This window comes from Trichosurus vulpecula, chromosome 3 (genome assembly GCF_011100635.1).
Source record: "Trichosurus vulpecula isolate mTriVul1 chromosome 3, mTriVul1.pri, whole genome shotgun sequence".
Lineage (NCBI taxonomy): Eukaryota > Metazoa > Chordata > Mammalia > Diprotodontia > Phalangeridae > Trichosurus > Trichosurus vulpecula.
The window spans coordinates 40611416-40628590 of record NC_050575.1 but is presented as its reverse complement, the minus strand read 5'-3'; the positions used below and the strand labels follow the sequence as shown (position 1 = coordinate 40628590).

The 17175-nt window shown below is 38.7% G+C and overlaps 1 protein-coding gene across 2 annotated transcripts in view; it reads left to right on the top strand.

Moving 5' to 3' along the window:
- The first annotated feature begins 14169 nt into the window (after positions 1-14169).
- The window catches only part of BRMS1L (BRMS1 like transcriptional repressor), a 154730-nt gene continuing 151724 nt past the window's right edge, over positions 14170-17175 (top strand). For both annotated transcript variants that reach the window (XM_036752819.1, XM_036752818.1), the window contains exon 1: positions 14170-14486. In XM_036752819.1, coding sequence (XP_036608714.1) covers positions 14345-14486 — 142 coding nt within the window. In that variant the 5' untranslated portion in view covers positions 14170-14344. The remainder of the gene's footprint in view (positions 14487-17175) is intronic.

Below are 17175 nucleotides of genomic sequence, written 5' to 3'. Positions count from 1 at the left end.
CTGAGTCCTTGTATGAAGATTTTTACCCACGAACAATGGATCAGTGATTATTGAGATCTGAGAGTCTGTCCTTCCAAAAGGGAGAGGTCTTGATTTTCCTCGCATTGAATCTCTCTTTCAAGAGGCTGTTACATTGCTCATGGCCTTGTTTCTGTTTTGCCTGTATTAAGCTCTTCCTCTAAGACTGTCTGAAGCAGGTTTCTAGATATAGACTGGGTTAGGTTTTTCCCTTGATTATTACAGGGAATCATGAGTTAGCTGTTTTCTGGGTGGAAAAAGGCAACATGTATGGCATTCAGGGTACCCCTGAGCCTTTTCTCCAGGTATCTAGGGCTTTATGAAGGGGAAGGGATCTCCCTAGGCCTAAATGACTCTGCAGTGGGGGTGGAAGAACTGAGGAAGATGAGATGAAAAGAGTCGACCAGAACTCTACCTAAAACCAGTTTGTATATCTTGGTTAAGTTTCCCCAAAGTTTGATTCTAAAAAAACCCTGGACTGGAGAAGGTCTACTGTCTTCCAAGGATGGCAGTGATTTAATGCAGAAATTGTTTCTAGAAGGTGAAACACATAGCCCTAGCAATAAAGAGGCATGATCATGAAGCTGCTGTTGCAAGATCATGCCAAACTGGTCTTTCAGAAGAGGATACTCCAATTGGCAAAGAACACTCTGTTGAGCAGAAGTATGGTCCTGTACTCAACACAACATGGCATCACAGACCCTGTGTCCATGTTGGCAATGAACCCACTTCCCAACCTCTTCCATTTTTTAATGGAGTCAACCTAGTTGTTTAACTGATAAGCAAAGGACATCATATACAGTGGAAACATGGGTCAAATGCATTCATTATTCTTGGCCCCAAAGGGAAAGACCATTGATTGACCATTCACTTCTTTCTAAGCTCCAGATTATTTTGCAAGGTCCATGGCCACCATACAGGAATGAATTAGACGGAGAGCTTATCTTGCCCCCATCCTTCAAGATTGTCACATGGTGACTGGGGGAAGACAGGTACATGATTGTGCTGTTGGTGGAGCTGTGAAATTGGTCCAGCCATTCTGGAAAGCAATTTGAAACTATTTTCGAAAAGATACAAAACTGACTCAGATTCAGTCTAGCTCAGTAAGTTGAATCTGGCCGACTTGTGAAAGCAAGCGTCACAAATGGTGAGATTTCTTAAGACAACCTAATGTGGCAAATCCTTAATAAACTTTGTTTTTCCTTGGCAAAAAAAGATACAAAACTGCTCATACCCTTTGACCCAGTTATATCACTACTAGGCCTATACCCCAAAGAAATCAGAGAAAATATAAAAGGATCTCTGTACAAAAATATAGCTATTCTTTTCACGGTAGCCAGAAGTTGGAAAGTAAGGGGATGTGCTCCTATTAAGGAATGACTAAGTAAATCATGGTATGTGAACGTAATGGAATATTATTGTGCCATAAGAAATAATGAAATGGACAGTTTCAAAGGAAACTGGGAAGATATATGAATTGATTCAAAGTAAAGAGAGCAGAACTAGAACAATTTATATAATATTTTAGAGAAAAACAATTTTGAAATAATTTAGAACTCTGTTCAATTCAATGATAACCATGACTCCAAAAGAATGGAGTTGAAAAACACCACTTGCCACCTTTGAGAGGAGTTATAAAATATAAGAAGTAGAACATACATTGTCAGATATAGCTAACGTGGGAATTCATTTTGCTTTTCTGTACAACTGTATTGAGGGCTTTTTTTGTATTTTAATTTGCGCATGGGAGGGTAGTGTGAAAGAAAGCTTAATTTAAAAATGATTGTTAATAAAAATAAAAATAGAAACAAAAAAAGAAAGACTCAGTTATCCCCATATAAGCAAAGTGATAACTCCAAAGTCCGGTTTTGTATAGTTCTCTTGAATTGGGCAAAGCTTTTAGTGAGTCATAGAAAACACTGATCTTCAAGAGGTGTGTCCTCATAGGTGCAGGGTTGGTGAAAGAGGGAGGGCAACATGTATGCAACTAAAACCCTCAGCTTTGAGGACAATTAGAACCTATCCCAGAACACTGCTTAAGCAAAGCTACTCATGTTCTTTGCCCACCAGGCTGTGGCAATATAAGCAAGATTTCAGGTTAGCTCTGGGGAAGAATGAAGGTATCTAGTATTTCCCAGGTGAAAACTAACATTTACTCCTGACTAGTCTCAGCTAACAAAAAACAGAGAAAAAGGCATTAGTGAGGTCAACAACCCTATGCCATTTACGCAGGGCTTGAACTACTTGGTCGACCACATCAACAAAGTTAGAAATAGCAACAGCAATTGTCATGATAATTTTATTCAGCTACAAATAAGTTGCCAGTACCATTGGCCTTCCTCACCAGCCATACAATATTATTGTAAGGGGAACTGATCAAGGATTTTGGCCTCCATTTCCATCATTAGGGAGAAAGTAGCTTTTACCCCTCCCTGGGACATAGTATTATTTGGTGTTAACGGGATGTTTCAGAAAACTTCCATGTTGTCTTAGCCGCAATAACTAGCATAGAAGTTGCCATAAACACCCATATAGGGACCTACTCTTAATAGCTCATGATTACCTCTTTCCTCAGTGGTCTATACAACCTAAGCCTCCTGTGGAAGTAGTGTGCTTCAAGGGATGCATGGGGGTTCCAGATACTGGGAAGAACTTGTCCTTAAAGCACCCATGATTTCTCTAAAGGGTCTGTTGTTCCTTCATTTGGAAATTTTTCAATGGAGAATGGCTTATCACAATAGTCCTATCACATAAACTATTAGCAATGGATCTATTGTGGAAGTACAAAGCCTGTGCTTGTTCTTGCTGCCCCTAGAAGATAGGCAACAAGCAGGGGTAAAGTTAGTTGTAGGCTTTCAGAATGAGAGGAGCAGCAACTGTGACATGAATTGATTAATCATACTAAGACACTGTCCAGTTGGATAGAAAGCTGACAGCAAGTGATCAGCAGCCTTATAAAGATAGATACATACATATAAGTAGATAGATATATGTGTGTGTGTGTATATATGTATGTATATACACACACATGTGCTTTAGGGAATGCTTTGAGAATGAGCAGAGCTGAAGAGTCTTACTGCTCAGTGCTAGTATAGTTTTTATTACTAACCCCAAAGGTTGTCCTTCATTCATTTTTCAGTAGCCACACCCAAAGCTCCTTAAGAGAGAGGGTATCATCACTCTCAGCCTGAAAAGTGGGGACAGTGGAAACTCTGCATCTTACCATGAACCTCAAAGACACATTTTCTTTGACATCTGCTGTGGCTGACCATTCTTTAACTCAAATTTCAACAATTAGTCCTCCCACAACCACATTCACTGTGTTGTGGTGGCGAACCCTTAGAGAAAGTCTGACACCATTCATTTGAGATCTAATTGTATCTAATTCAGATTGGTCATAAGGATAGTGCTAATATGGGACTTCTAACTGGCTTTGCAAAAACAAGTGCTCCATGAGATCCCTAAGCCAATGTAATTCTGCAATCAGGAGGAACTTTAGTCCCATTAGACCATATTCTCATCAACCATTTTTCCAGTGACTCATCAACTTGCTGTTTAAACTTCCCTTACAGCCTTCCAGGTTCCTTTGTGGTGAAAGCCAATCTACTCTCTGGCCTCTCTGTGGGGGAAAAAAAAAAACCCCAGCACTCTGCAAAGGTAGTAATAACATCCCCCTGAGGCTCTCTTATTACCAATGTGAGTTTTCAGTTCTCATCGTTCAGTTCAGTTGTTTTTCAGTCATGTCCAAGTCTTTGTAACCCAGTTTAGAGTTTTCTTGGCAAAGATACTGGAGGGCTTTGCTTTTTCCTTCTCCAGCTCATTTTACAGATGAGGAACTGAGGCAAACAGGGTTAAGTGATTTACCCAGGGTCACACAGCTAGTAAGTCTCTGAGGCCAGATTTGAACTAATGAAGACGAGCCTTCCAGATTCCAAGCCCAGTGTTCTATCAATTGCACCACCTAGCTGTCCTATTTCTCATCCTTACTCTCACTCCTATTCTCTTCCTTTATAGTTCTGTCAACTGGACCGAACCAGCCTCTAACCTGTGGATGGCTGGAGCTGAGCAGGGCAGGCTAGAGACAGGAAAGTCAGGAATCAAACAGAAGTTTAATTGCAAGGTGAGGGAAATGGCTGGAGGCAGATTAGACACATGCACTGGGGCTCTGCCCCTAGTGGGGGGGACCTTGCTTTAGTGTGGCCGAACCTTGATTTATATACTTGTGGCCAGACAAAGTGTATCGTGGCAACTGTTGTGAGGCACAATAGCGACTGTGAAGCACAACAGCAACAGTGAGGCAAGGTTGTCTAGTGACAGAAAGTCCGTTTCTAGCAGGGCTTCTGGTCTGGACCTGTTGATACTTGCCCGAGCTTAGGGACCATTAGTTCCAGAAGGTGAGCACAAAGGATTGTTATGCCAAGCTCAGAGCACAGCTTGTTTGCTGGGTCTTAGCTCTGGAAAACAGGGCATCTCCTAACAGTATCTTGACTGTTCTGATCCCATTGGGATTCCACAAATTTTTCAGCAAGATCTCTGGGCTTGAGACCATACTTCCTGTTGGTCTGTTGGTCTCCACTACCATTAGCATTGTCCAATTTTCTTGTGTGATATTTAAAACTATGAATACTTCTGATTTGAAGGCACAGTCCTTAACCATCAGTAGCTCTGTTTCTAGTTGCTGAAGGTACATGGCCAGGTTAGTTTCAGTTTCCTATGCTAGTGATCAAGCTTTTTAGGACTGTTATCCTATTTAATAAACAGGAAGTCAATTTAATATTCCACAAGCATACAGCACTAGTTTGGGTAGATGTTGCCTCCCTTGTTTACATAGTCAGAAGAGTGGATTGACTTGCATAGCAATAGGATATCCATAAAGCCTGAAGCATCTCAGCTTTTCATGAATCAGGGCTTTTTATGTCCCAGGAGAGCAGGAAGCCATGTCGATGGCTGTATCAATCAAGTCTTTGGGGTGTTTCCCTGGCTTTTGGGGAAAAAATTAATCAGGGAATCTAAAATATTTCCCAAGCACTGAGCTAGATGCTGGGGATACAAATATAAAGAACTAACCAATTTCTACTTGGAATAAGTTTAAATTCTAATGGAAGAGACAACAAGAACATATAAAGTTTGTGACTCAGACATTATATAAAGTGTAAATATAAAGTATAAACACACACACACACACACACACACATACACACACACACACCACAAAGGAGTTGCTAAATATTTGTAAGGCAGTTTGTGAGGAAGGCCATTAACAATTAGAATCAAGAAAAACTTCATGCAATGATGATGTCCGAAGTGCATATTAAAGAAAGAGTCTTTGAGGTATCAGTAAGAAGGGAGTACATTGCAGGCATGGAGGTCAGCCAGGACAAAGGCACAGAAATGCTATATAGAGTGTTGTGAGGAACAGAGAGAAAGCTAGTTTGGCTGGATTGCAGAGTTGTGTGTGTGTGTGTGTGTGTGTGTGTGTGTGTGTTTGTGTGCGTGCGTGAGTGCGTGTGTGTGTGTGTGTGTGTGTGTGTGTGTGTGTGTACGCGAGGGGAGGGATTAGGGGGTGATATTCAGTGAGGTTAGAAAGATAGGTTAGGGCTGTGTGGGGTTTTAATAGCTCGACAGAGGAGTTTACATTTTATTCTAGAGGCAGTAGGAAGCCACTGGAATTGGTTGAGTAGGGGGAGTCACATGGTCAAATCTATGCTTAAGGAAAATTACTTTGGCAGCAGTGTGTAAGATAGATTGGAGTAGATTGGAGTGGTGAGACACTTGAGCTGAGAGACTGATTTCCAAGAGGCTATTGCAGAAACTAGGTGAGAGACAATGACAGCCTAAACTAAGGTGATGGCTGTGTGAAAGGAGAAAAGATGTTGGATATAAGAGATGTAGAAATGGCCAGATTTGGCAACTGATTGAATATGTGGCTTGAGGGAGGGTAAGGGGTCAAGGATAATGCTGATTACAAGCCTGACAAGACTGGAAACAAACTGAGAACACTAATATTGACTTCAACAGAAGTAGGGAGAAGGGAGCGTTTAAGGAGAAATAAAGTTCAATTTTGGATTTAATGGGTTTAAGATGTCTCTAGGATATCCAGTTTGAAATATGTATTAGGTAAATGGTGATATAGGATTGAAGCTTAGGTAAAACTAGGGTTAGATATGTAGTTCTGGGAGTCATATGTATAGAGATGATAGTTAAAAACCTGTGGGAGCTGATAAGGTTACCAAAAGACAGAGTATAGAGGGAGAAGAGAAGATTAAGAACGGAACCTTGGGGAACACCAGGGAAGCATAATATGGAAGATGAACCACCAAAGGAGACTGAGGATAGTAAGACAATTAATCAGTGGACCAGGAGAGAATAGCATTATAAAAACCCAGAGGGGAAAGAGTATCCAGGAAGAGATGGGTAGTCAACAATGCAGTAGGTGGTTTGAAGAGGATTGGGTCTCAGAAAAGACCATCTGATTTGGCAGTTGAGATAACTGGTAACTTTGCAGAGAGCAATTTTAATTCAGTGATGAGGGTTGCAAAAGGTTGAGAAGTGGAAGGAAGAGAAGGGAGGAAATGGAGGCAGTGAATGTCAACAACTTTTTAAAGGAATTTGGTTAAGAAAGGGGGGAAAATATAAGATAGCTGGGGTGGGGAGCAGCTAGGTGGTACAGTGAATAGAGAACTGGATTTGAAATCAGGAAGACTCATCTTTATGAGTTCAAATCCAGCCTCAGACACTTACTAGTTATGTGATCCTGGGCCAAGTTACTTAACCCTGTTCGCCTCAGTTTCCTTGCATCCGTAAAATGAACTGGAGAAGGAAATGGTAAACCACTCTAGTATCTTTGCCAAGAGAACCCCAAAATGGGGTCACAGAGAGTAGGATATGACTGAAAATGACTGAACAAAAGCTTGAGGGTATGGTAACATTTTGTGAAGGTTTTTTAATGGATGGAAGAGATTGAGTATGATTCAAGACAGTGGAGACAAAACTCTGGGTAGGGAAAAATGTAAAATTAGATAAAGAAGGGAGATAATTGAGAATGAAATCTGCTGAAGAATATTTAAGGAGATGGGATCAGGTGGATGTCTAAGAGTAATTGGCAAGAACAAAGACCTATTCTTTCTCAGAGGGGAAAGGAGGAGAAAGTAAGAAAGAAAGAAAGTAAGAAATTATGTAGAGGGGTTTTCAGATGAAAAGAATGGGAGAAGAGGAAGCTTACATTGAATGGCTTCAATTTTTTCCATAAGTTAAGTGGCTAGGACTTCAGCTAAGGCAGAGGATAGAAGAGGAGATATAGGGGCTTCTGAAGGGAAGAGAAAGTACAAAATAGCCCATTCTATGTGACAAGGCATTTTCTACCACAGTACCCCTTATATGACATTTAGGAGGCCTTAAAGCCCTACATATTCCACTGACTTAAGTTGATAGTTTTTAGTGCAGGGCGCTAGGGGAGGCACTTGAAAGGATAATTCTTGAACCTTGCCAGGACCCTGAGAACTTTCCAGAATTGGGGATAGGAAATAAATGTGTCAAATGTACCCCAGTTAATCTGCTTAGGAAGCAAGTACTTATTTTTTTTAATATAGTTTTATCTCATTAAATATTTCCCAATTACATGGAAAAATTTTTAACATTCATTTAAAAATTTTTTGAGTTCCAGATTCTTGCCCTCTCATCCCTCCCTCCTATTGAGAAGGCAAACAATTTGAGACTGATTATATAGATGAAGTCATGCAAAACATATTTCTATATTAACTATGCTGCAAATGAAAACAAAAAACCCAATGAAAATGAAGTAAAAAAAAGTATACTTCAGTCTGCATTCAGAGTTTATCAGTTCTCTCTCTGGAGGTAGATAACATTTTTCATGATGGGTCCTTTGTAATTGTCTTGGATTGTTGTCCTCATTAGAGTAGCTAAATCTTTCACAGTTGGTCATCGTTCCAATAGTGCTGTTATTTTGTATAATGTTCTCCTGGTTCTGCTCACTCCACAATAGTGTTCCATCATAATCATATACCACAACTTATTCAGCCATTTCCCAATTCATGGGCATCCCAATTTCCAATTCTTTGTCACTGCAAAAAATAGCTGCTATAAACCATTTTTGTACAAATAGGTCCTTTTTCTTTGATCTCTTTGGGATACAGACCTAGTAGTGGTATTGCTAGGTCAAAGGGTATGTACAGTTTTATAGCCCTTTGGTTGTAGTTCCAAATTGTTCTCCAGAATGGTTGGACTAGTTCTCAACTATACAACAATGCATTAATGTCCAGGTTTTTCCACATTCCTTCCATCATCCATCATTTCCCTTTTCTGTCATGTTAGCTAATCTGATAGGTATGAGGTGGTACCTCAGGGTTATTTCAATTTGCATTTTTCTAATCAGTATTGATTTAGGAAATTTTTTTCATGTGATTATTGGTAACTTTGATTTCTTCTTCTGAAGACTGTTTATATCCTTTGACTATCAATTGGGTGGTTGGCTTTTATTTTTATAAATTTGACTCAGTTCTCTGTTTTTGAGAAATGAGGCCTTTATCAGAGAACTTGCTGTAATCTCCTCCCCCTGCCCCGAGTTTCCTGTTTTCCTCCTAATTTTGACTGCATTAGTTTTGTTTGTGCAAAAGGAAAGCAAGTATTTAAGAAGAGAAAGTATATAGATGCAAATAGGTAAACCTTAACTACCCACCACCCCATTATGTGAGATCTTAGTGAGATCTTGGGTACAGTGCTAAGAGACTTGTTACTTTGGGATGATACAGTAAGCCTTAGGTAGTCCCATGGTTGTCCTCACCCTCTGTCATGGCAGGAGGGGGAGCTGTATCAATTTAAAAGGAGAAACAGCTTTCATTCACTTCCACATGAATACTCAGGTGGCATACCATTAATAAAAATTAGAAAAGCAACAAATCAAAAAATCCAAACACAAAAATAGAAATTCTGAAAATCAAAGAAGAGATCAAAAAATTGAAAATGAAAAGCCATTGAATTGCTAAAAATCTGTTTGGAAAAACAACTTAAAATAGATGTTATTAGCTAAGTAGACAAAAGAAAAAGCCAAGATAAAAAATGAAAGAAGAGCATTCACAACAAATGAAGAGGAAATACATGAAATTATTAGAAACCATTTTGCCAATTTTATGCCAATAAAACAAATAACAAATGAAACAGATGAATATTTACAAAAAATAAAAAAATATTCAGATTAAAAGAATAACAGGTAGAGAATTTAAATAATCCAATATTGGAAAAAGAAATTGAATTAGCCATAAAGGAACTCCCAATAGGTAAGACAAAAAACAAAAACTAAGACCAGATGAGTTAATAAATACATTCTATCAAAGAAACACATGCAAAAAAGAATCTAGCAAACTCCTTTTGTGAGACAAATATCATCCTGAAACTCATACCAGAAACAAACTAGAGGAAGAAACCTTTTAACCAATAGACTATTCCTGCAAAAATATTGAATAAAAATATATAAAAAGCTATAATAATATATTAAAGAGATTTTACACAGTAACCAGGTTAGATACAGCAGAAATTCAAGGTTATTTCAATATTAGGAACAATATAAATGGAATAGACAAAATAACAAAATATATTAAGAAAAACAATAAAAATCACATGATTCAAACAGTAGATATAGTCTTTAAAAAAACAAAATGTAATTTTTTTTTGTTTAACAAACATGAAAAAGCACAAGAAGAAAGAGACCTTTTCCTAAAAAGTAAAATAATATTATCTAAAACTAAAATATAGGATTATTTGTGATGGAGAAATGCTAGATGCCTTTCTAAAAAGATCAGGGGCAAAGTAACGACTTCGATTATTCCCATTATTATTTGATGTATTAATTCAAAATTATGTTAGCAATAAGATGAGAAAAACGAATTTAAGGAATAAACATTGGTAAAATAGAAACAATCATTGCTTTTTGAAGATGACATGGTAATTTACTTAGGTTCAAATAAAACTAATTGACAAATTAATAAATATAGTAAGGTAGAAAGATATCAAATAATTCCACAAAACCATCATCCTATATATATATATATAGCCAACAAAATCCATTTAAATTTCATTGAAATTAAATATGAATATAGAAACTGTTTAAGATTCCGGCTTCCAAGATGCATACAGGAATTAAACTTATAATTACTAAAAATTCTTTACAAAAATAAATACATACCTAAATAATTGGAGAAATATTGATTCCTCATGGTTGAACTGTGCCAATAAATAAAAATGCTAATACTACTGAAATTTATTTATTCCATACTATACCATTACCAAATTAATTTTAATTTTGAACATGACAAATTCCAAATAAAATGAACATTTCCATATACGTCATAGAAAATAAGGAAAAGAATGTACACGAAACTGTAAACTTCCATTATATAGAGCTTGCTCTTTTTTTAAAAGTATGTAAGTTCAATATTATCTTTCAAAGCTGTCCCACTTGCCTATGTGATCCTTCTTGTTTTCTTGTTTCTTCTCTTTTAGGAACACCTAATCCCTAGTCCTATTTTTGGTCTCATGTCCTCCCACTCCGAAATGAGAAAAGAAAAGAAAAACAAAATACTTGTAACAAATGTGCATAGTCAAGAAAAACAAATTCTCAAATTGGACATGTCCAGAAATGTTTCATTCCTCATCTTGGGCCTATCACCTCATTGACAGGAGATATCAATAGCAGCTTCACTGTTTTTCTCAAAATGTGGTTAGTCACTGCATTGATCAGAGATACCAAGTCTTTTAAAGTTGTTTTTCTTTACAATGCTGTTGTGTAGATTTTCTTTTGGTTCTATTGATTTTGTTCTGCATCAGGTCATACTAGTCTTCCCAGGTTTTTCTGAAAGTGTCACTTTGATCTTCTATTATAGTGCAGTAATATATTTATACTAGTTTCTAGTTCTTTGCCATGCAAAAATCACTGCTATGAATGTTTTTGTACATATGGGTCCTTTTTTTTTTTCTCTTTGGAGTGGTATCAATGGGTCAAAGTATGCACAATATAGTAACTTTGGGGGCATAGTTTCAAATTGTTTTTCAAAATGGTTGGACCAGTTTATACCTCCATATCAATAGTGCATCAATGTGCCTATTTCTCTGCAGCCCCTCCAACAAGTGTTATCTTTGCCAATAGATAACCTACATTATCTATGGATAACTTTGAGTATAACCTCAGATTTGCTTTAGTTTGTATTTCTTTATTAGTAGTTTGGAGCATTTTTTCCCCATATGGTTGGTGATAGCTTAGATCTTTTGAAAATTGTATATATCCTTTGACCATTTATCTATTGGGAATGGCTCTTGTTTATGCAATCCATTTATTTGAAATGCCAACTATATGTAGGATATATGCTTTTCAGTAACGGTAGAAAAATAGAACCAGTGAAAACCTTTGTACACCTGTAATGGTACTCAAGAAGAGAAATGTATTGTTTTACAGTGCATCACACAGATTGGAATTCAAGTTTGAAGGTACCTAAATAAAAATACTATATATTTATATATGTGTATATTTTTTAAAAACGCTATATACAATTGAAGTATAAACAAGTTTTACAAAGTACTGGTTATGCAGGTTATAGAAAACACTTGCTTAGGGCATGAAATCAGTTTAAGAAAATTTTCTGAGCCTTTAACATTGAAGGCACTTGACTTTATACCAGTAATAGCACAACACCAGGAAATGTAGTATTGTAGAAGATACCACCTCTCAGAAATACAGGTGGATTACTATATGCCAACTGTAGATTTACCTTGTTGATCTTTCAGGTACCCCATATCCATGGGCAGGTTTTCCCACTACCTGGAATGGCTTTTGTTTAGACCACTCTTTATATATCTTGCTATAAGACTTTTTATCAGAGAAACTGACTGCAAAGATTTTCTTCCTAGTTAAGTTTCCCTTTTAATTTTAACTGCATTACTTTTGTTTGTACAGAAGATTTAATTATAAAATGTAATTATATTATTTAAATAATGAAAATTGTTTTTTTTTCTGTGATCTTCTCTATCATTTGTCTGATCATTGAACTCTTCCCCATCTTAAAGGTACATTTTTCTTGCTTCTATGATATATTTATGATGTTATCTTTTATATCTATCACATTCCATTTGGAACTTACCTTGGTCGTATGGAATCTACATATAATTTCTTCCACATTACATTCCAAATTTTCCAGCAATTTTTTGTCAAATAGTCTTTAGCCTAGTAGTTGTGGTTTTAGGGTTTATCAAACACTAGGCTACTATGTTCATTTGCTTCTGGATCTTACGTACCTCATCTGTTCCACTAATTGACCTCTCTATTGTCTACTAGCATCAATTTCCCCTAAACTTAACTTTTTAAAATTTTGTTTGTTAATTCTGAAGCAACAAAGATAATTTTCATATACACAGCAGAACAAAACAAGTATTGTATATGAAATTATGAATCTCTATTTCATGCCACTTGCTTTAAAAAATGTTTATACACAAAACATACTTCCACAAATTATTTTAAAAATTGTCCTCTGTGTCTGTTTATGCTTCTGAATTTCCTTGTGTTCTGTTCATTTAAAAATATTTTTATGCCCCCCCCTTTTTTTTTTGGCATCACTCTTACTAGCCAGCCCCTCCCTCCTCCAACAGTTCCCTCAATTTAAAAAAAAATGAGAAACAACAAAAACATCCCTTCTACCAAATAAGAACAGTTAAGCAAAACAAATCCACACAGTGGCCATGTCAAAAAACACATGTCTGTTTCTGTACCTTGGGTCCTCTCTGTCAAGAAATGAATAATATGTTTCATTCTATAGCCTCTAAAGATATGGTTGGTTATTGCATTGATAAGAGTGCTTTAAGTTTTTCAAAAAAAATTTTTTTACAATGTTGTTGTCCATATATATATATTCTTCTCTTGTATCATCACTATTTGTCATCTCATTCATTCTAGGATTCTCTGATATTCTCTTTCTTCATTTCATAAGGTGCAATAATATTAACATTAACTTAATATTAATATTGCCTTGATCTATCACAATTTGTTTAGACATTCCCCAATTGATGGGCACCCCACCCTTTAAATTGTATTTGTTTTTCTTTTTCTCTTTTGGATTCCTCTTCAGGAACAGTAATTTTGTTTTGCTTGTGGCTATTCTCTTTCCAGTTATTCTCAGACTTAACCTCCTTCCTTACTATCCCTCTTGTTTCTCTGGCTCAGAAAACAGAATTAAAATTGTTGAAACAATTATTTTCATAATTCTACATGTTGTGTAGCACTGAAAGTACAAATCATATACATTAAGATAGAAAGCATAATACAACTTTACTACCTCAATAGGACTGTAATTTAGTGGAATGAGCAGTAGCCTTCCTGTGAGTAAGTGGTCAAAACTGGTAGCCATCACTTAGATCATTTAGAATACGCCTTTCCTTTTACACATGAACAAACTGAGGCCAAAGATACTAAGTGATTTGTTCTGGGCCACCGCAGAGGTTAAAAGACTTGTCCGAGGACAGAACAAAGTAGCAGAACCACTCTCAAATCCATTCCCTGACTCCACGTTCAATTCTCTTTCCACTATGCTCCATTTATAGTGAGTTTGGATTATAGTCCTTACTCTGCTACTAACTTGCTGTATGATATTTGTCAAATTTCTAAATTTCTCTGGCTCTTCATTTATCTTGTCTTCACATAAATTAGGGACTGTTCTAGATAAGTCTCTAAGGTTTCTTCTTGTTCTAACAGTGAACTTATTACTACTAATAATGAAGTTCTGAACCGAGGTGGGAAGTGGAAATAACAATTCTCTATTTCTGCTAGATTTATACAATTGGGGGTGGGGTACTCAGATGGCAAATTTTAGTGACTTATTCTCATGTTAGCAAACTTTCAGGCAGCTGGTTTAGTGGGAAAATGGAAATAGTTCATCTATGCTTGATATGAGTTTCTGTCTATAAACGAGATTTGAGTGTATGTGACGGGTGCTTTATTGGGACTTGAATTCCAGTTAGGCCAAATCACCAGAGCTGAGGCTATGAAATCCAGTCAAGTCGGGTTTCCTTCGCAGAGACTACAACTCCCGACAGGCAACGGGCCTTCGAACCTTCAACGTGCGATCAAGCCCCGCCTCCCAGGCTTCATGGAAGGGCTTCTCCAATGGCAGGGCTTCCATCGCGGAGCCGGCGGGTTAGGCTGTGAGTTCCAGATAGGGAGAAGACAATTCTGGGAGAAGGGTCGCTTCGAGCTGGGTTGCGGACATAGCCGCACTGAAGGGGCCGTGGCCTTTGAGGAAGACAAATAAGCGCCGGGGGCGACTGGAAAATGCCTGTCCATTCCCGCGGGGACAAGAAAGAGACGAACCATCACGATGAAATGGAGGTGGACTACGCTGAGAACGAGGGAAGCACCTCGGAGGACGAGGACACCGAGAGCTCGTCCGTCTCCGAGGATGGGGATAGCTCAGGTAGGTGGTCAGATCACCGGCCGCCGGGCCGGGCCTCTCTGCCCAAGCCTCGCGTCTGGGCTTCACTTGCCCCGGAAAGGGGGTAAGAGAGAAGGGAAGGGGCGGAGACTTCTTCCCGGGCCTGGGCTCGGGACCCCGCGCCCCTGTCTTGACGTCCCTCCGCCCTCTGCAGGGCTGGGAAGAGGAGGAGGCGGCGGCGGCGGCGGCGGAGGAAGCAGCAGCAGCAGCAGCTCCCGTCCGCCTACCCCGGGTCACGGGTCCCCACAGCTGTGGTGGGGAAGCGGAGCGGGGGCGTGTGGCCCTTCCTGCGGCGAGGGACGCCTTTCCACCCTCCGCTGCCTCTGGCCGCTTGGCATGTCCTTGCCCCGGGCAGCCGGTGGTGCTCGCTCCTCCCCACCAGGCCTCGTTGTGTCTGCCCGCCCCTGCCTGCAGCCCATCTGGCTCGGCCATCCCCCCCGTGGGTGGGTGCCCACTCCTGTCCTCTGTCGTTCTGCCCTTTTTTCTCACCTCTGCCTCCAAATCAACCAGCCCACCAGCTAACGTTTATTCAATTTATGCTAGAGCATTCAGTAAGGGAATGACGTGGTCAGACCTGTTTTAAGATCACTGAGGCAGCAGAGTGGAGGGTGAATGGAGTGAGAAGAGTATTGAGGCAGGGAGGCCAGTCAGGAGGTCATTGAAATAATCCAGAGGAGAGCTGTGAGGGCCTGACCGAAGGTGATAGGTATGCGGGAGAGTAGAAACAGCAAGATTGAGCAACTAATTGGATGTGTGCTGTGAGGGAAAGTGAAGAATTAAGAATCTCCGATGGTATCCACATCAGTGATTGGAAGAAATAGGGAAGCTAGGTGGAAGGGAGTTTTGGAGGAAAGATAATCAACCCTGTTTTGAACATGTTGAATTTGAGGTATAATGTATTTGGAAATGTCCAATAAGCAGTTAGTTTTGCAGGACTTGAAGCTCGGGGGAGCTACAGCTGGATGTAGAGATGTCCGAATCATCTACCTAGAGATGATAAGCAATGTAAGAGATGAGGTCCCTAAATGACCTTGTAGAAAGAGCAGAAGAGTCCAGGATTGAGCCTTGGAGAACAGTTTACATTTAGGGGCTATGATTAGCCAGCATAGTAGAATGAGGAGGAGCAGTCAATATATAAGAGAACTGGGAGAGAATAATGTTTCAAAATCCCAAATAGGATGGAGTATCTAGGAGGAAACAGTGGTTAGCAATGTTAGATTGCAGTGTCAAAGAGGTTCAAGAAGAATGAGTGAAGAAAAATATCATTAGATCTGGGTATTTAGAGATCATTGTTAACTTTGTATAGAACAATTTCAGTTGAGTTATGAGTTTGGAGACCAAATTGAGAAGAAATGAGTGAGAGGAGAGGTGGTGGAGGCAATGATTAGTAGACAGCTTTTTCTAGGAGTTTGTCAGAGAAAGGAAGGGTGGGTATCTTGATGGGGTTAAAGAAGGTTTTTTTTTTAAGGATGGAGGAGTCTCGGACAGATTTAGAAGGAGCTAGTATGTAGGGAGAAGTTGAAGATTAGAGAGAGAAGGGCGATGATTGAGTTTGTAATTTCCTGGAGAAGAAGGGAAGGAATCGGAATCATAGATTTTGGAAGTTGAAACAGACTTCAGCAATGTTATAGTCCATATATGAAGGAATTCCTACTATAACATACCTACCAAATGCTCATCCAGCCTCTGCTTGAAGACCTCCAAGGAGGAGGATCCATCGCCTCACTAATTGTTGGGAAGTTATTCCTAATATCAAATCTAAATTAACGTCTTTATAATTTCTAACCATTGATTCTGATTTTGTCCTTTGTGGCCAAATAGAACAAATATGGTCTTCTTCCACGTGAGAACCCTTCAGATACTTGAACTTACTTATCAAGTTCCATCCCCACCCCGCCACGAACCCCCCATTTTTTTTCTTTAGGCTTAAACATATCCAGTTTCTTTAACAGATTCCTATGTGTCAGGGACTGGAGGCCTTTTACTATGTTTGCCCTTCTCTGGACACTCACAAATTTATGAATATCTTTTAAAAGCTGTTTTACCTCAAACTGAACACAGTATTTCAGACTGGGTCTGAATATGGTGGGCTTATTACCACCCCCCCCACCCCACTTTTTCCTAGAAGCTGTACCTCTTGTTTATGAAGCCCAATATTGCATTAGCTTTTTTAGCTGCCATATCAGACTTCTGATTCATATTGAGCTTACATACCACTAAAACCCCCAGGTCTTTTTCATCTTATAGATTCATCTAGATCCTTACTCTGTCAACCATTTAGCTATCCCATTCAGTGTCATCTTCACATTAGGTAAGCAAGCCTTTATCCAAGTCACATATAAAACTTTTAAGTAGCACAAGGTCAAGTATTGATCCTAGGGTTACTCCACTAGGGACCTCCTGCCAAGATGATATTAAACCATTAACAGCTATTTTTTTGAGTCTTGCCATTCAACCAGTTCTCAAACCAACTTACTGTAATATCATTTAATCCATATCTCTTGATTTTCTCTATAAGAAAAGATTAGGTAATTTATTAAAAGCTTTATTAAAATCTAGGTAAATCATATCCACAATATTCTTCTCGTCTACTAGTTTAATAATCCTGTCAAAAAAAGGATATGAGGTTAGTCTGGCATGACCTATTCTTGATGAAGCTAAGCTGGCTCTT